General features: G+C 38.4%; 1 protein-coding gene across 5 annotated transcripts in view; it reads left to right on the top strand.

Annotated features, from left to right (window-relative positions):
* MAST2 (microtubule associated serine/threonine kinase 2) overlaps positions 1 to 26,089 on the top strand; it is a 187,289-nt gene that overhangs the window by 55,222 nt on the left and 105,978 nt on the right. For all 5 annotated transcript variants that reach the window (XM_088169765.1, XM_088169764.1, XM_088169763.1 and 2 more), the window contains one exon: positions 25,424 to 25,455. In XM_088169765.1, coding sequence (XP_088025891.1) covers positions 25,424 to 25,455 — 32 coding nt within the window. The remainder of the gene's footprint in view (positions 1 to 25,423; positions 25,456 to 26,089) is intronic.

The raw sequence follows: 26,089 nt of genomic DNA, 5'->3' as shown, positions 1-26,089 counted from the left end.
CAAATACATTGAAAGATGGCAGCTTTTTTTTTTTTTTTTTTTTTTTTTTAAAAGAAACCTGATGAAAACATGCCAGAAAAAAATCTAATTGGGAGCAAGTAGTCCTCTTGTGTTTTCAAGGGGTAAATATTAATTATCTTTGCATTCTAAATATTTTAAAGTTGTGGATAGTAGTCACATAAATGACAGAAAATATTTTAGGAGTAGCAGTATTTTAGTAACACCTAGAAGAGGCTCTCTAAAATGTCAAGAAACATTTAGTCAGTTGTAAATATGTGGCAGTATTTCCCACGTGATTTATCAGTTGGTCCTCTTTTATTTTGTATTATATTGCTTTACCCAAGCCATGAGTATTTATCTGACCTGTAGAAGGTATGGGATTTTAACATTTTTGGGATCAGGACAGGATAGGCTTTTCAGGGTTGGTGATTCTTGAATTTCAAGGAGCTGCAATTAAAAACATGAAATAATTTGTGGGCTCCAAAATGTTTTAGAGTTGTTCTCTGAAGGAGATGATATTACATCTTCAGATTTTTTTTTTAAGAATTGCATATTCTAGCTTTTTTTGATGTGCATTCTTAGCACAACAATGAGAGGCAAAAAACTGGATTACTTTATTCAGCAGTTTCATGAATAGCAGTCTTTCTGCCTACCAGAGCAGTGTGCAAATGCAACTGTTTTTCCCTGAGCACCCAAGGTAGGTCAGATATTCCCTCTAGTTTGTTTTCAATTGTGTGGATATATTCTGAATTTTCCAATCTGTGACTATAGTTTAGCAACTTTTTTTTTTTTTTTAACTTTATATTTAAAATTTACATAATATTTCAGTAATTGAAGACATGGCTTTGGTGGAGGTGGACTTAAAGTTTTGCTCACTGAATGTTCGTATTTCCAGTTGTTAAAGATTTTTCTTAGTTGAGTGACTTCTGGCCTGGCTATCAGTGACATTGAAAAGAATTGCTAAACAAAATAAAAGCCACCTAAAACTACAGTAAATTCAAGTGGTGTGGAAATGATTTGTTAGACTAGGTTTAATGTAAGCAGGTATGCTTTAGAAATACGAATTTTCACTTTACTCATATCTCGTGAAAACATTGGGTTTGTACTGTAAATAATGCACCAGTGTGCCTTAAACTTGGCTTATGAGCTTTGAAATCATCATCTCTATTTAAAAATTTGCTCTGAATCACACTTTGTAGTTTTGTGGTTCAGAGTGTAAAAGTCTATTGCATGTTAGAAAGCTAATTCCAGCTTGAATTCAATTATTGTACACTATAGTAGAAATATATAATACATGACATTTTACATTAATGTTTCTGTATGATTAGACCTTGAAGTTTCTCTTCTTTTGTTCCAAGGATCAAGAATGAGATCCAGTAAAAAGTATTCAGTTGTTTCAGATTTTGATGGTCTTTATTCTAACATGCAGCCTTACTGTCCATAACTGTTCTCCAATATCAATTTTATTGATATGTGTGGAGGTAATAAGGCCCATTTTCCCATGCATCCCGTCATGTTGTCTCCTCTGGGGCTTTGGGTGAAGTGCTGTACTACAATCATGTCATAATATAGTGAATTAGGGGTTTAACTCTTCCACTTGCTATGCAAAATGAGTCCTGATAGATGTCATTGCTGTCTTTTGAATGAATTTCTTATTTCTTAAATAGATAATTGCATTTATGGTTTTGTATTGTTTCCTTTTAGAGACAAGATCTATAGATACATATATATAGATCTTTGAAATCTGGGCTTTGAAGTTATCAGCACATGAATATCTATGAATACGTTTTCTGGATGGAAAGTGGTTCAGCTTTGTTTTTACCTGGTCAAATCTATAAATTACTCATTTTGCTAATAGGAGTGCTCCCTTTAAATCAAATTGTTGAAGCACAATAGATGCTTTTGTAGCCAAAGGTTTGTCTTTTCAAAATGCTCTTGGATATTAGTGTGATAAAATCATGTTTGGAATGAGGATGAATATAAATATTACCTATTGTATGGAACAGCTTAAACAACTGTAACCTGATATAATTACTTTTAAATTACTTTCCTCAGAAGATGAAAATATTAATTGCCTCTGACATTTATCACTTGTTTTACATCAGCATAGGCTAATAAATGTCACTTCTACTGCCAGCCAAAAAAAAGAAATGATATCAGATGTTACTGGAGTAGGTTGGTGTATTCTGTGAAAAAAGCCCTTTCTGCTCCACTGGTCTGTGAGCTGTGGCTCGTTCTTGCTGGGGATGACTCCAGGCTGCAGAGCTCTGAAATGGAGCAAGCCAAGCCCATGGCCATCACTTCCCAGCAAATCCGTGGCCCTGAGAATGTTTCTAAGTGCTCCCAGTATTGCACTGTTCTTTTCCCTTAGGTGTGTTTAGTGATCTCCTTTTAAAAATGTGTCTCGTTTGCTTTATTTTTCATAATTACAGTGCACAATTTGACTAAGGTGGAAGAATGTGTGCTGAGTGGTAGAGAGATCCCTGGGGGGGCTAATTGTGAGGTGCCTGTTGGGAGGCAATTAGGATCTTAAAAAACCCGAGCAATGGGGATAAATTTAAATGCTGGAGAAATGGATTGTCGTGAGCTATGGGCAAGAAAAAGATTGGAGGTGACTCAAACAGGGACATGAGTGATTTTACATTTGAGATTGATTTCAGATTGCAAAGGCTGTGGGCTGACAGTTTATTCTCTCTAATGGTCCCCAGTCATTTACTATTTGTTTTTTATAGTTTTGATCTTTTCCTCTTTCAAAAGTGAATGTCAGGCAGCTTCCTGTTCTGAACTTGTTGACTGTTTTGGTTGGGCCTACCTTAAAACTGTGGATCAAATTTAAACCTGGCAGTTCTGTTGTACTTTGTCTCAAAACATTTAGTTATGAAATATCACCCAAAACTTCTTGTACTGAAATAGGCAAACATAGAAGTTTTTAAACAATTTTATTATCTGGAATAGTTTTGCTGTGTGGTGACTGCCTGCTTGTAAATTTTGAGAGTTTGACAGTGCCGAGCTGATATTTTTCTTCCAAAGTGGCTACCATGAAGAAAGGCCCTCAGGGACAGGAGACTACTGTAGACCTTCAGAAAGCAATGTTGTGCTTGATTAAGTTTAGACAGATGATGGAGTGATGTAGTAAAATCATTTTTGTTAAGGCATAATACAACACAGAATCCAATGTAGTACCATTGGGACTGATAAAAATGAAATACTAAAGAAAAACCATGCCCTTACACACAGCTTTCAGCAGCAGATGCAATAGGTGTAATTTAGTTTGTAGTGCTGGGAACATAATATTGATTTACCATGAATCAAGAGAAATAGCCTGTACCTTGCCTGGCTGTATGGATTGCAGCAATCTTGGGGAAACCTGTTACCTAAAAACTGTGCTGTAACAGAATCCCTTCTTTTTGATAGCAGTGGGGAGGTGATTATAGCCAGGTGAAAGATCCAGCTACATTTCTAAATGGGGGCGTGAGAGGTCCTTCTGTGCTGTTGCTGGGAATTACCAATTTTCCATGTACTCAACTCACACTTCTTGAACAGTTTCTTGAAAGCAATCCCTTGCATAACTTGCATAGAATTGAAGGCAGTGGAATGAGAGGGGTTTGGGGTAGATCTTGCCTTGCATTGCTCTCACAAATAACTTCATCTTTTTGTGTAGCATTTGTGTACCGCAAGATAAAGATATTTTTTTCTCTGTTTAAAAAAATACCAAGCAAAATAGCATTTGAGGTAAAGTTGCAGTGACTCCAAAGAAGGTCAGTCTGGTCACTGTGGCATGTAAGTTCTTTCTGAGAGGCAATAGTTCTCTTGGTCTTTAATAAGAGAATTACTGAAGTGATTACTGTTTGTGTTTTTTTGGCAGACAATATAATGCTACCAAAGGGTTTTACTAACTTCACCTTTCAACCAGAAACAGCTGTATTATCTTATTGTTTGAGAGATTGGTGTATGGCTTTCATTCATTTACCCCGTAATCCTCAGGTGACCTAGTTTATCCTGAGGTAAGATGGCTTTAAATACCCTTGACATAGACCCTGATATTTGAAACAAAGCACTCCAATATTGGTGTCTTGGGTCTCTTTACGTGCTCATGACTGATATCAGGTGAAAGTGAGTGTTTCAAGAAACAACTATTTATTTTTATTTTGGTTTTGGACTTCAAAAAATTCTCTATTGTAGGTAAATGAAAGCCATGTCACAAGAGGGCTTTGCCTCCCCTCATTATTCCTCATTTATCTTTATGCCAGATCCCAGCTGTTCCACAGGTGAAGTCAGACAGAACTGTGCATAGTGTATAATGGGACTCAAAAGGAGGTTTTATACTTGAGTTCCTTCTGTTTTCTGAAAACTTTGGAGTTTAACAAGCATCATTTCAATATTCTCTGTTTTTCTTTCAGGAAGTGAGCTTGATTAGAGAGCTGCTGAATTAACGTCAGCAGGGTGCATTGTGCAAGTGAAACCTGACCCCTTTAGAGCAGAAGGGAATGTTTTAAATGGAATGGTTGCCTTTTTTTTTCCCCCAGCTGGAGAAACCTCAGTTTCTTCCCGAATATTCTTGGTGAAGAATTAGTGCTTCTAAACTCCTAGAAGGCAGATTTCAGAAAGCATTAAAATGATTTATGTTGGTATTAAAAGAACCCCCCTGCTCCCTTGGAAAAGAACCAAAACAAAACCCCAAAAATCAAACCAGCAAGATACCTAGCTGTAGAAATAAAGAGGCCACCTTTGTACCTGGGCTGGTTTTTGGGTCTTTCCTGAAGGTTCTTATGGGAATGTTGATTTGGCTTTTGTTAATTTTGTAAAAAAAGATATGAGTAAATGCTGTTTGTTTTGAGGAACCAGTGACAGGCATAAGTTTATCTTGGTCTTGTGTGGAACAATTTGTGGTTAGGATGGGGAAGGATGGGTGAACCAAACATATGTGAAAGCTGCAAGCACTCAGAGAGTTTGGGATGCTGAGTTAGTTCTGATGGAAAAAAAAAAGTGGAATTCCTGTTTAATATTTGTGTAACAAGCAGGTTTAGGGAGTATATTATGCTACACAAAGGCAGGGGAGAAAAACCTCTGCCACTTTTCATCTTGGATGTGTGCCAACTTGAAAAAAGCAAAAATAGAATAAAATCCTATTATTAGTGTAACAGATCATGATTGATAGTTGTTATGGCTAGAAATTGGTTTTAACCACTGTATTTTGGAACAGCTTGAGCAATATTATAGGCTTTTACTTAACATGCCTCTCATAAAATTTTGTTTTATGCTCTCACAGTCTTTCAACCATGCAAAGAGATGTATTTGGACAAGGTGTCTATTTTTTATCTGTTTGAAATAACATTCACTTTACTGTTCAATAATCAGCCCTCTTTTTTACCCTCAGAATCTACCCTTTGTCATTTGTGTAGTTCTAAACTGCTTCAGAGCAGCCAGAAAACCATAATGAAACACAAAATAAAAGCTGATGATGAAGACAAAAAAAATTGTAAATATATTTGAAGTTGTGGTAAAAAACTGTATTTAATTCCTTTAATGGAGTATTTGAGCATGATATTATTTTTTTAAAGGTTTTAAGTAAAATTTGGAGGAAATATTTTTTAATTAAAAATGAGGTAACGTGAGGGAAAAGGAAATTGAAATAGATGTTGCACTCAGAGTTGTGGTCAATGGCTTGATGTCCAAGTGGAGACCAGTGATGAGGGCTTTCCTCAGGGCTTGGTGTTGGGGTGACAGCTTGGTTGGTGGTGTTGGATTGAGGCCACCCTCAGCAAGTTTGCTGGGGCCACCACGCTGAGTGGAGTGGGTGGCACACTGGAGGGAAGTGATGCCGTGCAGAGGGAGCTGGACATGTGTCAGAAATGGGCCAGTGAAGTTCAACAAGGCCAAGTGCAAGGTCCTGCACATGAGTTGGGGCAGTCCCAAGCACAGATCCAGGCTGGGAGGTGACAGATGGAGAGCAGCCCTGCCCAGAAGGAGCTGGGGATGCTGTGGGTGGGAGGCTGGACATGCCCCAGCCAAGGCACTCCCAGCCCAGGAATCCAAATGTGTCCTGGGCTACATCCAGCACTGTGGGCAGCAGGGGAGGGAAGGAGGGAGGGAGGGAGGGAGGGAGGGAGGGAGGGAATTCTTCCCCTCTGCTCCACTCTGGTGAGACCCACCTGGAGCTCTGTGTCCAGCTCTGGAGTCCCCAGCACAGGAAGGACATGGAGCTGTTAGTAAAAGACAAGGATTTATTTCAGCCTGTGTTTTGGTAGTGGCTGGGTGAGAATTTGTGAAAATTAGGGAGGCAGGAAGATGAAACCCAAATGTCAGGCTGTAGGAACTGTAAGAACCCAGAAGGTCCAGAGCCTTTCAATGCCTTCCCATGTGAATCTTTATGCACAATGTTAATTCTTGTTACAGTGAAATGAGTTCTTGAGTCAGTGACAGGTAAACTGAGCAGTTTGAAATCCCAAGTAAAAAGAGATACCTGTCAACTTGCTAAGAATTGAATTGCCTTTGTAAATTAAACAGAAATCAAAGTCAGGGAAACAAAAATGAAAAAGTAGGAACTTTAGATTTAACAGTAGTAAAGATGCTTAGAGGTTATTCACTATTGCTGCTGTGAAACAAGCTTTATTGAATTGTTGTGTTTGAAAAAAATTACTTTAGAAATAACATACCAACTTCTAAGGTCAGGCAGGCTAAACCAAATATTTTTGAAATTGATTTAAGTAACTGTCAATTTCTTAGGGAAAAACACAGAATTAAAAAGAATAGAAACCTCATAGGTGGAAACCAACAAAATACTACATCCAAATAATTGAATAAGTTTCCATGAGAGAAATACTGTCTGGAAATATGCTTCTTGTGTTTTAATTGCCCTGGTAGAGAAGATGATCTCATTAAGGTTTGTTTCCCATATTAAAATCCATGCTTGGGTCCTGTAAGTGATTCCATACATCATCTATTTCTATTATCTTTTACTAAACATCTGAGTTGGTTTCAAATTCGTATTATGGACGAAAGGTTGCAGTAAATGTTGAATCTGATCATATGGATATACTGTCTTTTGAACATTTCTGGAAGCAAATCTTATTTTGCTGCTTTAATATGTTTGAAGTCCAAATTAATCTTACACCTAGATTAGCATTACTGGGATGTGATAATGGATTAAGTACTGATCTTTTCTGCCCCCTGTTTCATCAGCTGCTTTCTTCTGCAGGAGTGGTAATTGCTTTGGAATGGAAATCTTCAAATAGTATTTCAGTTGATAAAGATTTGTGCAATATCCATGCAGATATTCTTCTGCATTAAAAAGGATTTTTCTACTATTTATTTTGACACATGTTAAATAGTGTAAGAGATATTAGAATGTGAATCATAATTCCTTAAAGAACTCATGTAATAGCTGTATGAGTCGTCTTGCAGAAATAAAAAATCATAACATGGAGATCAGCTCGTGAAAATCTTAAAGTAAAAATATGAGTATCAAATAAGAAACAGAACACTTATCCTACAAAATACCTAATGCCACAGCACTGACAACATACAAGGTAGAACTGTGATAAGGGGACAATGTGCAGTATTAGCTCCATGAGAAAAATACAAATGTTAGTGCTAACAATACAAGAAAACTGCTAATGTTACTAATGTGAATAAGGTCTCCTGTGTTTTGATACAGGTAAAAATTAATTTGTACTATTTTGATCTCGATCATTAAAAGACAAAGCTGTCAATCTGATGGAGTTTCAAATTGAAGCATAACATAATTCCGATTTTGGAGTCCAAATAGAAACACAAGTCAGCTTTCAACTTCAGATGAATTCACCAGGGCAGGCAAGTGTTAAGAAGGATAATTAAGATAATGTAAGTAAGGCTTTTAATGGACTTGCAGCTGTGCACGTGGCCACCTCCTGCATCTGACTGAGATGGAGCAGCTTTGTGTCCTGCCCTTACCTGGCCAATCATTTGACCAAGGCCCAGTTTGCAGACAGTTACTGAGAAATAAGACCATTTATGCTATTCCTCAAGGATAGTCTTGAAATGATGGGAAAAACTCAATTGCAATATTTAAGGGCAGCCAATAGGCCACTGAGGTTGCAATTAGCAACTCCAGGTTGCAGGGAGGAGATTAAAACTTTAGTAAGAATGAAATATTAAATATAATCACTTGCTGAAAACAACTTGAACTTTCAACAGAGAAAAGGCAGAATTTTACAAGAAATTGATTTTTGGACATGGGAGGTTGCATTCTGATGCACAAGACATAATAACAAGCTAATGCTAAAAGAAAAACAGGATAGCTCCCATTGTCCCCTGATGCTGGACAAAGTAGAACTTTCTCCAAAGTACATAGAATTATAATTTTAATTTTTACATGTAATACAAGATGCTGATGCATTTACAACACTGCCAGCAATCAGAATTGGATCTGAAATAATCCTTTCTCAGTTAAGAAAGATTGCATCTTCATCTCCAGAAGCTGTTCAGGAGAGCCCTGTCACTCTCCTCCTATGGCAGCATTAGTGGTGGAGATTAATCAACCAGTGTATTTCCAAAGTCCATATCATAAGTAAGTGCAATATCAAATTTAATAACCAAGTCAAAATTCAAGTAGATGTTTTCACTTAATATTAATATGCTAATTCCTTTTTCAATGGTGAAAACATGAGTGATTAGAGATGCAAAAACCTGAAATAACAGCTCATAATAGTTGCTGGTGGAATGGCAGTCAAATGACAGAGCCTTTGGATTCTTGATAGCTCTTCCTTCCCCTGGAAAAAATCCTGATCCACAGTGTCTTCAGGAGTTTGATTCCTACTCCTGGAGTGCATCCTCTTGTGAAATGATGTCGTGATTTAGCTCCATCCATCCCAAATGACACATTTGTGGCATAAGAAGTATTTCAGCTGAGACTTCTGTGTGTCAGCAGCAGATGGATCCTTCTGTAGTCCTCGTTTGCTGGAAATTGAGGCTGAGTCTTGCAGCAAATCCGTCAGAAGTAAACTGTAGTGCAGTAGAATAATGGAGTGGAGTAAAAAGCCAAAAAGGTTGATTGTACTAAAGAGGATTCACTGAAGGTGGGCCATAAAACAAACAAAAAAGTGCTCCCACAGAAAATGGTAATGGCAGCCGTAAAATCAGATAATAAAGGAATCCTACCATGAAGACAAAAAAGCACAAAACAATTAAGCTCCCCCAGAGAATCAAACTAACCAGAAAACAAAAAGCAAACAGGCTTAGGACAGGGAGACACAGGCATACAGCAGCAGCCATGTTGCCACTAAAAAAATTCTCTGCTTAAGCAGATTAGGAAAATTCCTCTTGCCTTAAGCTTTCACAGTTTGCCTGCTATATATATTGTAGGCTGGTTTTGTATGCCTCCATAGATTGCACATCTAGAAAATGCATTCCAGAAACCTGTGACTTTCAAGCCTTTTGTTTTCCAAAGAAAGAAGTTGGTTGTAAAAGAAGGCGTTGGAAATATTAATGTAATCTGTGGTGCATAGGAACAAAATTTGCTCTTGTGGTGTTTTTGAAGTTCGTTTATATAGGAATATATATGAAAATGTGTGAGCTTTTCATTTATCCTAGGAAAACAGAATTTCTTTGTGTCTGTGTATTCATAGAAATCGTGTGTATGTATGAAATAATGTATATACACTGTCCAGCCAAAGACTTCTTTTGCTGGAATGATGGCTGCCAGAATTTGAACATTCATTTTAGATAAACTGGAGGAACTCCTTGCTGAGCTGTGGAAGGCATTGCTGTCACACTGCAGGTATTTGAAGATACCTCTCCTCCTTTGGCTAGAAAAACAAGTTAATTCCTTTCTTATGAAAACTAGTTTGGTGGTGGTTGGAGGATTTTTTTGTAGTTTTAGGCTCAAGTACATATTCCATAGGAAAATGAATTTTAAGAATAGAAGCAAGCTGTCTTGGCCAGGAGTCTGGGATTTTTCTTTGTGACTGACATGCCCAGAACCAGACATGGCATCATAGCTGCTGATGTGCTTCTGATTGAGCTAATGCCATTATAATAATTTCCATGTTATGTTCCATCCCGTTCTTGATGCTACCTAACAGCCTGTTTGCCTTTCATTCCCCAATTACAGCTGTCCACTCTCTTCACAGTTTGTCCTCTGTCCTTTTTCAAATTAGTGCTAATTTGGCTGTATGTGGGTGTGTGAGTAGTTAGTTGTGGATATCCTGGTTCTGGCCTTGTGTTGACCACTCACCTGATAAATTCCTCACACTGCCATGATTTACAGGAAGTCCCCATTTGTTTCTGTGCAGTATCTGCTATTGCAGTGTGTGCTGGAATTAAGTTAGGAAAACTCAATCTAAATGGAAAACTCAAAACTCAAACTTATATCTAACTAAATAACAACACACTTTTGAACTTCTGCCTTGGATTCCTGACACACCTACAGCATTAGCCACTTTTCTGCCTGATCATCTGGGATACTGAGAATGCCTAAGCTGTTCAGAGATGCAGGAATGAAAGTAAAGGAAATTTCTAATTTGTATGTGGAACAGGGGACAACGAAAGGGTTGGCTGTCATCAGCAAAGAGAGAATGTATCAAGTCAGCATTTAAGAGGAAGCCCAGAAATTCAATAAACAGAACTTGCTTTTGGGTAGATCTCACCTATTTCTATTTTACTTAATAAGAGTAGAGTGGGGAAGAGAGTAAGTTTAATTACTGCTTAAAGGAGAAGCTTAATTAGCATCAGGTTCCAATACCTAGCACACTGTTAAACATAAGATACAGGTAAAAATCTGGTGTCTGAGTGAAGGGTTCTTCAGTTTTTGCAGAGAATGCAGAGCACAGGATGGAGCAGCTCTTCAGTGTGTTCATGTGTGTGGTTGAGGGACCTCTCAGCACTAAGAGCCCAGGTTTGCTCTTAAAGTAACTGAACGGGACAAAGTTAGTAGAGAGGCTCAGAGGTGAGACCTGCAGGACACAACAGGGACACCACCCCCTGCACTGCTGCTGAGGATGGAGCTGACCTTTTGGATAAATCCACCTTCCAGGCAGTGTCATTGTACCTTCTGTACTGAGGAGGCTCCTGCAGCAGAGATTATATCCCCAAGGACAAACTGATTGTGATAGTGGGTGATTCTGTGAATAAATGCAGTTAACTCAGTTTTTTGTGTGGGAGGTTCAAGGAGGGATGCTTGAGGTTGCCAAGTGGGCCGTTGAAATAGAAGATTTCTGTGCTAATATCCTCTGTAATACCTGCCAGTTCTATGTGTGAGAATCTGTAGACAAGAAATTAGCAGCCCACATGTATGGACAACATAATGGAGTAAAAGGAAGGAATTAGGTGTGGTGAGACTGATCAAGTCTTTAGGATCAAAGGATTCTGTCCAGGAGGAACACTGCACCCCAGTCAAGACAGAATCATGCTGTGGGCACTAAAAAGGAATGAGAAGGCTGAGGACAAACACAAAATACCTCTTTTTGGAGTTCAGACTTGTCTTCTGTTATCCTGGTGAAACACTGGCCCAGACTGAAAACTTCCACTGTTGTGACTTGTTCTAACTTTGCAGCTTCCCTGATCTTACTTAATGTTTCCTGATTGTTGCTGTTGCCTTGAACTGAGAATTGGTAGCATGGCCATGGAACTGCATTTTTGACTGTTACAGGCTGGGTTTCCTGCCCAAAGAGATTCTGTGATGCATTTCTTCTGTAATATTTCTATTCTGGTGAATTTAATCTGCAGAGCATCTTCCCTGCTCCCACAGCTTAATCCATCAATCCTGATAAATAAATACTGACAAGACTATCCCATAGATTATCCTCCTGTGGGCAGGTGTGGGATGCCTGTTACAGAGGGTGGCTGTTTGATGCTAAAAATACTTTTGTTTTATTTTTCAGGCTTCTAGAATTAATGTAGAAACACTTGTAAATTCTGCTTTGCTTTATGCCTACTATTGCACATGGTAGCTCCCTGGCATTGTAGACAGATTCATTTCCCTTTCCTGTATCTTGCTGTTCTATTGTTTATTTGCCTGTTGCCTTTTTGAGCCTCTTTTCTTGCTCTCTGTCTTTCCCAGGCTCCAGAGACTTTTTTGCTTTGATAGGAATACCTGAATCTGTGAAGCAAAAACCTTCTAGGCACGAAGGAAGTCATAGATGGAGATTTTCAGACACTGAAATGAACCGAATTACCCACCTTTTCCATTGAAATTAACGGACATTTGTGTAGTGAGATTCCAATATTGTTTTGAAATTAATATTTTTTGGTCAGTCATTTGCTTTAATAGTTTCTGGGTCTGAACAGGCAGTGGAGTGCTATTTAAGTACACTGAAATTAGGAAAACTTGAAGTATTAAGATTGAAAATAAGGTTTTGCTCTCCTCAGTATGGTAATTTTACAAATCATTCTTTCACGTTTGTATAGAAGTACAGATTCTGCTTCCTAGGACCAGTACACATTTAAATGCTCTGTCCATTTGCATTTAATGTTAAACTTTGGTAGAGAGGCTATAAATATTCAATTAGAATAAAATGAAAATGGGAAAATGAAAAGAATATTTAATAATCTATAATGTCTATTGATTTTTAAATAAGTAGGCATAATGTCTATTGATTTTATTTTTTTAAGCAGGCTGTACATAGCAATTTAAGCACTCTGGACATAAATGCTGGGCAGCTTCTTCAAGTGGGGGAGGGAATATGACTTGAGTTGCTTTACCTTCATCTGAAAAATAACCCAACACCATGTTAACAAAGCAATGGACTTCCCCAGAGGCTCACCTAGTAAGACACCAGGCTCACTACAATTGAAAAACTGCTTTTAAGTATGTTTATTGCCCAATCACTGATAGTTCTTGTGTCCAGGTGAGCCATCCTAGGATTTTTCTTAAATAAATCCTAACCTGACTTTTAAATTTGTTTCTAAGATAAATACTTCTGTAAAAGTAAGTGATGGGCAGAAAAGAAATATTCCTGATTTAAGAAGCTACTGTGGAAATTCAAAGCAGTGAAAATAAAGTGGTACCTGTGACACACCTTTTTTTTTTTAAATCATGTAAGTGAGAAAAGATAATTTGAGATGTTAAGTCTAAATTGTCACTTAGCACATATGTAAATCTGGACTGAACTGGGTTTGTTTTGGGTGTATGTGTGTTAGAGAAATCCCCCTATAGCCAATCATCTGTAATTCCTTGACTACATGGTGGGTTTGCTTTCTGGTGTTAAAATTCGCAATTCAACAAGTACGAAGGCTGCATTAAAAATAAATCTTTAAATCTCCAAGGCTTCTTTCCTCCTAAGTAAACTGAAATGCTTAAAATACAGTGGTGAATTTGGAGCAACATTTCAGCTCCAAGAATAGGATTTAAATGGGAATCACCATCTTGCCTTTTCTTTGCTCTACTTTTTACTTTGTGAGAAATGGAAGAGTGAAATATGTTAAAAGAGCTTTGAGCTTGTTGCAGTCAGACCACCTTGGAACTATTTTATCAGTTTCTAAACTGTTTTATTGAAATGAAAATTATCACTTTCACAGAATTTAAATTTGGAGGAGAATTAATGAAATTAATTCAGTTTTTGTGCATGCACTGAATGATTTTGCTTTTACTAATCCTTTGCTCTGGCTGCTGAAGTTGCAGTTCTGTTGTGAGAATTTGGAAGCACCACTATAGCTTGTGGTACCACTGCCTGAGTGAAAACATTGTGGAAATAGGGATCAAGGAGTTAAACATCTAATGGAAATAAACCAAGAATTTTCTTGATGAAGAAGATAACTTATCATACCAAGGAGCATGGGTGGATGTTGCTGCCAGGAAATGAAACCTTGAGTCATTCTTTGAAAGCTATTTAGGTTAGTTCTTCACAGATGGTCACTAAACTTCCATCTATTTTGTTATTTCTTTGCAGTTTGGTCCCTTTCAAAGAAAAATGTAACAAGTTCAGTGAAAAGTCTCATAGGGTTTATTCTTTTCATTATTTATCATCATAAGAATTGTTTTATTGTCCACAGCAAACATTCTTTGTATCAGAGTCCTCTAATGCACATAGCAGCACATCAAAATTGTAACTTCTACTCTGAAAAAAAGCTGTTGAGTTGGGGCTGATTGTTAGTGAGGTGGGATAGGCAAAAGAAAATTACAACAAAACTTCAAAAACAACAGTGGGAATGCTTGTGCAGAGGTATAGACCTGGTTTGTAGGTGCTCACACTACTTTTGTACTTAAATGTTTTGAAGTTTTATGCCTGTTAGATAGTTTGCAGTTTCCATGCTGCTTTTTCTTTCCCGTACGAGTAGCTTTTTTTGGTAGCTTTTATGAAATATGTATCAGAGGAGCAGGGACTTTGGTTCTGGTATTCGAGTTCTCCTATAGTACATTACAGACATCGAGTTAAAAACATTGTATTAAAGACTTTTTGGCTCCCCAGAAGCTATTCTGAGCTGAATGCTTTAATCATGCATTGAATTCAACCTGAAAGTGTGAACAAGGCCATTGATTAGACCTGCAGTTTTGAGACATGTCAAGTTGAGGAAAAACCCCTTCCCACATCCTCTTTGAAGAAAGAGACTGTTCAGTGACAATTGGTGATGAATTTTCAGGTCTTGCGAAGTCTTTGGAAATTTTTTCTGTACCCGTAAATGCAAACAGGAATATACCTTAAAACCTGACTTTGAAGCCAACAGCTGACTTAAAAAAAAACCTTTCAGTTTCTTCTGAAAGGAATAAAGGATGAAGAGGAATGTACAAAAGAGAAATTACAGTGCAGAGAGTCCTGAGTACCTGCAAGGCTTTTCCTGGTGATGAAGTCAGTGTTTGTTCTAATTTGAAGTATGCTAAAGGACAGAAGGCAGAAGTTTTAGATATTGATTAATATCTTTTGTCTTGATATATTTTCAAGAGAGTCCATATTTATAATTTAAATGCAACAGAAAGAGAATCCTAGCCAGAACATGTCTTTGTAATAGAATCAGCTGTTTCTGTCAGTCCATTACAGAGCACACTAATCGCCCATCAGAGCTAAAAGTCATTAGGCACAGTCTGCACTTTCTCAAATCTGTGCTTTGGGAGTGAGTGCCTGTATTTTACCACTGCTTTAATTGGGGATGAATTTTCCTTTACTCTGAAACAGATCTCTTGGCACTGAGTAAACCTGAATTACCCAACTATATTAAATGCAGGGTCGTTCATAAATAAATCTGTAAAAGATGCTTAGATGTTTCCTATGTTTTATCATAGGAGAAATCTGAGTGATCCAAAAACTTCAGTTCTCTTGACATTTGCTAAATTTATGATATACCTGAAGGACAGGGCTGAATGTTGTTATTCAAAATTATGTCCAGGGATGAGGTTGGTCAGTTTCTATGGTTCCCAGATCATCTGTCTTTCATTTTGAGAGCAATAAATGCTGCTTTTGTGAGATGTATTCTGTCTCTTCTAAGCCTGAATTTTGTCTTAGCTACACCAGTAGAAAATTTTCCTCACGTTGGGATTGATCTGTAAATTAATGCTGGGTTTAGCCTAGCACCACTTTGCAGTTTCCCATTTTATATTCTACCTTAGAGCATTGTCGCACTGTTGAACCCTTGAAGTTAATATAAGATTATAATTTTAAAATTAGAGTTCAATTGCTGATTATTATGATTCTGTCTCACCGAAATTGAGAGAACCATTTAATTACTTTTTTCTATTTTTTTATCTTTATGTTTAATTGAAATATGTCTAAGCAGAAAAAAAAACCTAAACAACTTGTTTGAAAGTATGTGTTAAAGAAGATAGGAAAGCATGTTCCAATTTAATGTTTGGATTTTTTTCACTGAAATTGTTGTTATTCAGACCTAATAATAAAAAATTCTGGTATAAAGGCTTTGTGTTATAACTGAAATAAGTCATGCTAGTGTGTAATCACCTTATATATTCAGGAGGTGAATTTCTCTTCCTATGCACATAATATATGTAAATGTCAGATATCTGTGGCTTTTGCTTTTGGTGCAAAAAAGTGTTTATTTTTGAGGAATGAAGCAACAGAGCCCTTTCTTTCATCACTTTTGTCAAGGGTTTATGTTCCAGTGTGGAGCCCAGCAGGCATGAGCAGTATCAGAGACTATTCATTTTTGAAGGCAGAAAGAGAAGTTAAAATTCTCTTGTTTGCTTACAAACGTGTAAATACTGTCTGGCTCTGATTATTCCAAATTTTCACGTGGTGCTCAGCATGTGCATTTCTTCATTAAGTGGATGATGGTCTGTAACTATTCCTTAGCAGAAAATGATCAGAGCACTCTGTCTGTTCCTCCTTCCGTGTTTTTGTGAGAAGCAGTGATTTGAGAGGGGTAGGCTGAAGTGCTTCATGTAGCTTAGCTAAGCAATGGAAAATTACATCTGCTTGTTCTGTAAATAATGTCCAGTCAGAGCAGATGTAATTAACTACTGAACTTAATGGATGCTGCGTGAGGTTACAGATGCTATCAGTCATAAACTAGATGAAGGCCAGGGAGCTTTATTTGCTTGGAATTCCTTTTAGGACTAATTACTAAATATCTTAAAAATTGATTGCTTATGCTTTCAATTTCTGAGAGTGTTTTCCCATATCCATGTGGAATGGTCTCGATGCAGCTTTAAGGAAGGATGGGAGACACCTTTATTGTTGAGACTTTTTGAGGAACTAAAAGGTTTTTCTTCCCTGGAACTTTCTCCCAGAGCTTTACTATTAGGAAACTTGGTGTTATTTTAGGGCTGGCCAAGCTGTCCAGCTGTCTGGCAACACTGGCCTGATATTTTTCTTTTTGTCTAAATTAATTGAGAAATAGACAATTGTAAAGATAAAATTCTGTTGACATGTCACAAGTCTTTCTGTAACATTGAGAAAGCAACTGGGGACATGGGGAGTGCCTCTCGAAAATAACCACCAAATTTAATTTCTGCTTGTTTGTTTTCAAACACTTTATAACTGAGGAGTCTGTGAGAAACCAGTGAGAACTGACAGACTTTGGACTGGTGGGAGAGACCTGCTGCTGACATTAACACTGAACTGACCATGTGCCTTTTGTTACTTTAATTATGGTATTGAAGAATGTCTAATTTATTTTAATGTAATATAATACCACTGCATTTCAATATAATTTTGGGGGTAGCCTTTGATTTTTGTTCATGGTCTGTATTAACAGTGCACTGAATGGATATGAGCTGATGAGCCAGGCCTGGAGTTTCCATGGGATGCTCATTGTTTTATATAATTTTTATGTAGGATAAACCAGAAGGATTCTGAACTCATCAAAATTTTGTTTGGCTTGGTTATTCAGTTTTAAGGGATATTTAAATAGTTTTATGAATCAAATTGCTTGTCAGGTAGCCTTGATGACAGTTAATTTGTCTGGAAACAACCTTTTAAGGAGTAGATGTGTGTATAGTATAAATGTCAACTGACTTAATCATAGATTAATATTAGTATGAGCCTACAAGGGAGAAAATAAAACTGGATTTGTTTATTTGTAATGCTCTTGGCATTTTTAGCAGCTGGGACTGTTTCCTTGTGACCATTGCATGCCCAGTCTTGAAGGAATTTTTGGTGCAAGTCAAGACAGAGTAATTTTAAGAGTGGGTTCTAACAATAGCATTGCAGCTGCAGTGCTGTAGGGCTCTGAGATGAGACTTCCCTGCATTTTCTAGAATTTTGCAGAACGTGACCTTTTGACTTAAATTTCTGAAACTGGCGCCGTCTGGCAAAATGAAAGAGAATTTTGAACAGTTGTTCCCATTATTTGGGATGACTGTTCAGTACTGGGCAGGCTCTTTCACACATCAGGAATCTGCTTCATAGCCTTGTAAAACTAGAATTAAGTAATGAGAAAGATTAATGAGCTGTCTAAGCTGTGTGCTTTATTACTCTCAGTGTTCCTTTGCCTTTAGGCTAATTTGTGCAAAAATATATAAGGAAGATTTGGAGCATTTATTACTGGTGTTATTTCTCAGGTTTTAAAGTATAACCTTTTATTTACAGAGGACTATCATGTGTCTCACTTTTTATTTTGTTGCTACACACACACATTTTGGGTTGCTCCTATTGTTTAATTTGGGGAATAAGTTATCATAATGGTCTTCTGGAGCTACTGCTGTTGCAATTTATGGATTTTCTGTTAGGACAGTAAATTCTTTTTTCTTCTGCTCTGCTGTTTTTTTTCTATGCTTCTGCACCACATCTAGGACACTGGGTTGCAAAATTCAAGCTGTAATATTTAAATTGATTTTTTCCTGCTAGTGAAATGACACCTTAAAAACATTGTCTCTTATGCACTCTGTAAAAGTAACTTTGGCAAGTGTACTTGAAGAGGGTTGCTTCTGTGGTTGGTTTTATTTTTTTAGACTTGAGGAAAACAATCAAGTTGATAGTAAATTAATGCTTGAACATCTGAGTTACTGTACCCCTGTTATTGTGGCCAGGGCTCTTAGAGGTTGTCTTAATTTTCAGAAACCACTCTGTTTAACCACAGCTGAAAAGCTTGGGATAGAATATAAAACTAAGAATTATCTTTACTATGGGAAGAAAGAGACTTCTGCTGGACTGAGGGCATGGAATGAGAGTGACCCTGTGCTCCTGGTCCTGAGAAGCTGAGAAGGGAATGAGTGCAGTTTAGGGAATGGGAGTTGGAGGAGTGCAGTCACTCATTGTGTGGGTGCCACCCTGCCCTGGCTGCAGTGCCCACTGGGCTGTGGCTTTTCCTGGGGCTGGGCAGCTCTGCTTTCATCCCTAGGGAATGTGGTTTGCATCCATTGTTTTTGTTGTCATTTGCCAGTCCAAGCCATGTGGTTTCAGTCCCGTTTGTTGCCATGAGCAGTGGCTCATGATGTGCACTGTGTAATGTTGTATTTGGGGATGGAAAACATGATGTAATGTACAAAATATGGAGTAGACACTCCAGCTTACTAAAACACATATATATACATTATATATATATACACATTGGAGTGGGCACTGAAAATATTCTGAGGAAAGTGTGAATTCTTGCCTGTTTTGAGATTTATTCTGAAATTATTTTAGGTCAAGTAACAAAAATCCATAATCTTATGGAAAGCCCTGAGGTTAAGTGATATGAAAGGTTAGTGGGAAGCTTCTGATCACATATATTCTTGACACGTTAATGCACAGATGTGACCTGGATCCTTCACTTTGCTTACAAAGGAGTAAGTTTCTGTTGCCCAGTCAAAAGGGCTGGTGGGAGAGGGGAAATGATTTGCTGTGTTCGAGAATTTTGCTTAAAGTTTAAAGGGCTTTTAGCTTTATTTCCTTCTGCAGTAACTCTAATTTGAAATAAATCCAAAGGCTTTTTATTTTGCTGACTAGTAAGGGATTTCTAAGCTGAAGAGAAAAGAAAGGCTGGAAGATCTAAAAGCATGAAATGCATCATTGGCTGATTCGTGACCTGTGGTTCAGAAGACTGATATATACTGAATATTTAGAGAAATAGGGCTGCCTGTTAGTTAAACAGCTGAGGATTTTCCCCCATTTGATTTTGTATATTAGAATAGTTGCAAATGGCATTTTTATTGTCATGCAACTTCTGTTGAGGTTAGAAAATGAATCGAAACAATAAATTTATTTTGCTTGGATCTTGTAGCATGTTTAGGGTAGCACTTGGTGAACAGATACACTGTTGACCATTCTGGTTTCATGCACGTTTTTCTGGAGGCTGTGGCACTTTGCCACTGTGAGGATGAGATTTCTTAGGAAAGGGTGGTTCCAGGTAGTTTGGCTGGTACTGGGAATATGGGGGGATTCCCTGGGACTAAGCTATCCATGGCATTTCAGAATTTGTGATGGCAGACATAAATTCAGTAGAGTGCAGAGAAAGGTCTGGGAATTAAATCCATGTCCTCTGAATATTTTGAATGGTATTGGCAAGAGGCTGGGTATTCGTTTTCTGTATTTTAAGTATCTCTGTAGCTAAGCAGATGATCTAACAGTATGAGCCTGAATTTAGTTTCTAAAAAGTCAGTAAATTATAGAAAATATCTGCAGCATATTCCATAGGTTCGTCTGACCTTCAGTACAGATACGGTTTTAGTGTTGCTGTTTAAAATTCTTCACTGATGAGTTTGGGAAACAAGTTCAGATGTAATCATTTCTAGACAGAGAAATTGAGAACTGCTGCTTTTAATAACCATTTACAGTGATATGGTGAAAAGAAGGAAATTATTTTTCCTGACAGATTCTGATAGGAGAAAGAAAAGCTTAGCATGGGGCATTTTTTTTTTTCTTAATCACCATGAAAAATTCCTTCCTGTTAATCTGATGGATGGATTACAGTTTGTCCTTGCACAGCCAGGTTGTACTTTCCATCAGAATTGGAGATTCCAACCCTCATTATATCATTTCTGTAATGCAAATGGTTATGTATAGAAGGAGATTTAATTAATCCCCTGCTGGTTGGTAGTATACCCTAAAGCAAACAGAGTCAGCAAAGAAAAAAAAAATTAAAACAAGAGTGCATGGTACCAGGTCACTGACTGTCAGTAGAATTTCATCATCTGTGAAATATTAACTTATTAACTGAAATGTATTTACTCTTATAGCTGTAAAAATATTTGTCTATTGTCCCAACTGGTATGAGAGTGAGCTACCTTGCAAGGGAGCCAAGGTCAAAAGCAATCTCGGGAATCATGCTGTCTGCTCTGGCAAAAATATGGAACATCCTGTGTGGTGATGGTTCTCATTTGAATTTGCAAGGACTCCATTTAAGCTGCCATCATTGCAGGCTCCAGCATCCAACTTTGCCTGTGGGTCTGTGCCATATGTGCAGATACATATTCAAGGACAAATTACAAGACTGAGAGAAAGTGACAAATTTGAGTGATGGGTTCCTGTTTTTTCACACTTTTATAACATAACATATCTGCTGGAACCATGTGGGTTGTATTGCAGGTCAAGGAACAAATAGATTTCCAGACTTTATTTCCCTCCATACTGTGTGCACACACCTATGCAGAAAGCCAACACTCTTCCTGCTGCCCAAAACATTCCTGTTCGCAGATGCAGTTTCTGTATGTAAAAAACCACAACTGAATAAATTTTTCAGTATCTATGTACTAAATATATTTTGCAAATAGAAAAATAATCTTTTAAATACCTGGTATTTTTTTCTCTTTTAGCCTCTTTGCTGCCTGTAAAATGAGGATTGAGTCTTATTGTGAAACCTCTTCTGTAGCATGATATGATGTCCAACTGATTTTATAGCCTCATGATTGAGGTGATGAACTTAAGATAAAAGGAAATGTAAGGAACTCTTTTGAAGACAGATATTTGAAACAGCTTTTTATAAATTCCGTGATGCTGAATTTATTTCCCAAGGTTCCTTTTTAACTGCTTTTCTGGAAATCTGCTGCTTCTTTTGTCATGTAGAGATCAAGTTGCATGTTTAATAATTATGCCTTGAAATGTGGAACTGGTACAAAAAATTAACTTTCAGAACAGTCTGTTCTTGTCATTTGGGTACTGCAAGATTTAATATACTGCTTATTTTTTAGGGTCTGTGAAAGTAGTTCTTTATTTCCACTTCTGAAAGTTCTCTGTGAATAATGTGCACCAATATTTTAAAATGTTCTTATGCTATTTAGCACTTCATATAAATCAAATATAAATGTAAGCCTCTGTTTTGAGGGTTATATTGTTGACCTAGAGAGCAGGTGGCATGGAGGCTGGCTGGAGTAATAATGGTAATATAAATATAGCTACTGGCAGCACAAGTGCTCAGGGAGGCAGATGTGCTGTCAGAAGGGGCAGTTTGGAATCTTGCAGGTTCATGTGTTGTTCATCAGAAGGGTGGTCTTTAATGAAAAATGTCCTTCAGGATAAACTAGCATATTGAAAGGATTACAGCTGCACCCTGTAAATAGTGTTTCAGATCAAGTAGTCACAGCTCAGCACTCTTTTATTAGTTACCTCACCTCTTAAAATGTGATTTATTTTTTCAGGATACATGGACATGTAATACAAAACTCCTTTGTGGTGTGAGTGGAAACCAGTTAAATCATACCACCTACCTCATAATTTACTAACTAAACCACTTATTCTCTACTATAAATGATACTGTATATGATTCTGAGTAGACTTTAATAGGGTGCTTGTGAAATACTGTTGGACTTTTCTCTTACATTTTTCATAATTATTGAATCACTGTTTTTGTAGTGCTACTTCATACATTGGAAATCACCCTGTAACTGTAAGATACGAACTCTCAGTGGGCCCCATTTCACACATTGAAGTGTTGAGCTGTCTTAAGACCCAGCTGAGTCTCCACCCTGTGAGTGTGTCCCCATCTCATTTTCATTGTCCACTTGATCCCCTGGAGATCTGCAGTGTTCTTCTGGGCATCCTCAAATAGGAAATAGCTCAGCAGTTGTCTGCACTCTGCTCCCTTCTTTCCATCTCCAGGCGTTTTCTCTCTGGGATGTAGCTTCTCCACACACAAACTCCCTGGTGATTTGGGAAAAGCAAATCTCAGAATTACACTGCTCGTGGTTGTGTAATGTCCAGCTCTGGTACTTTCGCCTTGGCACCACCATTCATGGTCTGTTTTGGGGAATTATAGGGGCTGTTACCAGCTTTGGAGAGGCAGAAAAGGGCAAAGAGCTGGGAGGGTGCATTGTCATTTCTCCAGAGGACAGGGAAAGTGCTGCAGAGGCTGGGACTTGGTGGGCTGTGTGGCTGTTAGGGTTTGTGAAGGGGATTTTAAGACTAACATGAAACGAGGCATAGTGGAACAACAGGTATAAAAATTGATTCTTTTGATTGTACTCTTTGTTGTCAAGACCACAGTGGTATTAAATGTGAACTACTGCCTATTGATTCCACAGCTGCACTGTGTTTGTCAAGGTGGAGGTGCAGAATGAAGACAATTCCTACATGGATAGAATAATATTTCAATTGCATTGAGATGTCATTTGCTAGGACTTTGTTCCTTATTTGGAAACAGTTTCCAAGGAATGCTTTCAGGAACAGAGCCCCAGGCAGTCCTCCTCCTAACCTTGCATGCATTTAATCCTGAATTACCTACATTATAGGAAGTATTAAAGGTCATATTGTTTGAATAAAGCAAGTGTTCTCTAAAGGAAAGGATTTGTCCATTCCTGTTCCTGGACCATGTTTCTTGTGATGTATGTCTGGTAATTACGAGTCACGATTACCAGAGCTGTGCTGCTGCAAGGGAGTGTTCTTTCTTTAAATGACTTTTCAGCTCTAATGACTAGAACAAAGCTTGTAAAAATGAACCCTAGAAGTTCAAAAACTAGAAGGTAGTTAGAGAGATTTAAAGGTCACTGTTTTGGTTTTTCATCCAGTACTATGAAATTCCAGAGCTCTTTACATACATTCTAAAAATTTCTGGGGCTTACTGTGTTGGAATAAACAGAAATACGTCATTTGAATAGAAAAAGTGCCTTCTGCCAAGAGGTGCCATCTTCTTTAAAAAGCATAAATTAAATACAGCTGCTCACATGATGAAAGATGTATATGCATATCTGAGTAACACACTATCCACAGAAGCAGAATAATATGTAATACCTATATCTTACCTGTTTTTTTATTCATTTGCAGTAGCAAAAAGGTGTCCTTGCTAGGTAGGCTTCACAGTTGGAAGCTCATTCTTTCTAACAAATGAGAGTGGAAGAAGTACCTTTTTTAGAATATAAACCACACAACCTGTTATAGATGCTAATGATTTATTATCTTACTCACTTGAAGTGTTTTGATTAGATCTTGACAAGTTTGTCTGACGACAGGAATTTATTTCTCGTTGCTGTAAGCTGTCAGCCTTGCGATAATTCACACTTGGAATTTGCTCGGTACTGTTAAACTGTAATGAAATTTCAAATTATGGAGAACTAATATTTGAAAAGAAAAACGGCATATAAGAGTAGGTTATTTATTTATTTATTTACCTATCTATTCATTTATTTATTAGTTGTTAGTGGCTGTAACTTTTTGGTATTTTTCAAAAACTTTAAGCTGAATCCCATGTATTACTGATCACACCAGTCACTGCCTGTCAATAACATTGTTAGTCATGTCAGTCAGCACAAACACTAGCTAAAGATGGGAAAGAGATTACCTTACCAATGTTATGGGTTTGATTTTTTTTTCTATTGATTTTTTTCCTTCACTATTCAGTGAAAACACTGATTTTTAATTTTTTTTTCTTAGAAGGGATGAGAAACACATCCCGTGTATCAGTACCCTGACATGCAGTTGGTATTGGCTGTGCTGGTGCTTGCTGACACAAGCGAAGCATCCGGGGATGGAGCACAGCCCGAGCGAGGTCCCGCCCGTGCCGATGTTTTGAGGATAAAAACCCCAAAATCGGGGCCGGGGCGGCGGCTGCGGCTGCCACCTGGCGGTGCCCGGCGGGAGCGCAGCCCCCGCAGCCGGGCGGGGCCGGGGATTGCGGAGCCGGGGGGGGACAGTGCCGAGAGATGCGCTGTGTCCAGCCTGGACAGTGCCGAGAGATGCGCTGTGTCCAGCCTGGACAGTGCCGGGGGATGCTCCGTGTCCAGCCTGGACAGTGCCGGGGGATGCTCCGTGTCCAGCCTGGACAGTGCCGAGAGATGCGCTGTGTCCAGCCTGGGCAGTGCCGAGAGATGCGCTGTGTCCAGCCTGGGCAGTGCCGAGAGATGCTCCGTGTCCAGCCTGGGCAGTGCCGAGAGATGCGCTGTGTCCAGCCTGGGCAGTGCCGAGAGATGCTCCGTGTCCAGCCTGGACAGTGCCGAGAGATGCGCTGTGTCCAGCCTGGGCAGTGCCGGGGGATGCTCCGTGTCCAGCCTGGACAGTGCCGGGGGATGCTCCGTGTCCAGCAATGCCCGGGCCTGGCGATGCCCCCGGGCTACCGACTGCAATAAAAACCGAAAAATCCCCCGTCTGTCTTTGCTTGTGCCGCTGAAACGTAAAATGCTACTGAGAAGTGGAAGTTGTGCTTGGCCTTGAATTTTTTTGTGATAATACATAACACGACTAGTGTATTTGTCTAAAAAAAAATCCCAAATCACCCCCAAAATCCACTCTTTGGCATTAATGCTTCCTTTTGGTGAGAGTGTGAGACCATACCGCAGCAGTTGCAGGCACACCATGTTCCACAATTCTGGAAGTGGTTCGGTCTGATGCTGATGAGGTATGTAGGACAGAATTAATTACTGCCTTATCTGTGCTCAGGCTTGAATTTCAAAGTTATGTTTGCTCTGTTGAGTGCTTATGATTCTTTGACTCCAAAGGCAATGATTGTTTAGGCAAAATGAGCAACTTTTGTACCCCAGGCTGGGCATTGTGAATGTGCAGCAGCAGAGCTGTGCAGTTCTACACTGAACATGCGCTGGGAAATGGCCAGCTCTTTATTCATTCCACCTCAGTCATTTGGTGATAAATAAATTAATAATATATAATAAAAAGTAAAATTAACTCAACATTTTCATTCTTTTTTTTTTTTCCAGAAAGAGCTCAGTCTCCCCAGAAGAGGAAGCTTGTAAGTATAATTATTCTTTATTCATCCCTTGGTTTGTTTTGAATAATCATAGCTGTTCAGTTGTGGAAGTAATTTAGAAGGGCAGATGCTCTGTTTTCTCTGTTAAGCATTTTCAAGAATCTGTCATGGGCTTGGAAACAGCTAGCTTGGATTTCTCTGAGACTGAAGCCTCTATTCATTTCCTTAAGTGTAGCAGGAAAAGCAGTGGCAGTGTAAGCTTACTTCTAATTACCAGCTGGAGCTGATCCTGGTATGGAAGGAGCTGTGGTGTTGAGTGTTGCCACTCGGACCTCGCTGAAGGAGTCACTGATTATTTATGTGATATGGACAACTTTGATCACTGCTCTTCAAACTGTGTTGACAGAAGTCCAAGCACACAGCTCCTGGGCCACACAGGTCAGGTGTTTGTGGAGCAGGCAGCCTGATAGAGGTATCTCAATAAAGTAGTGCATGTCAGGAAAAGTAGGCTTTTAAAACCGTGATTTAAACAAACAGCAAAATTTTTTAATGCGTTATGATGCTTAAAAGAATTTTAGCGAGCTAACTTGTGTTTCAATGGTATTATGAGAGCTTAGCTTCTGCTATGCTTACAGATTTATGGTGGAAGAAATTGCATTATTGATTGCATTATATA

Source organism: Sturnus vulgaris, chromosome 9, assembly GCF_052056855.1.
Source record: "Sturnus vulgaris isolate bStuVul1 chromosome 9, bStuVul1.hap1, whole genome shotgun sequence".
Classification (NCBI taxonomy): Eukaryota; Metazoa; Chordata; class Aves; order Passeriformes; family Sturnidae; genus Sturnus; species Sturnus vulgaris.
This window is presented reverse-complemented; position numbering and strand designations above follow the sequence as displayed.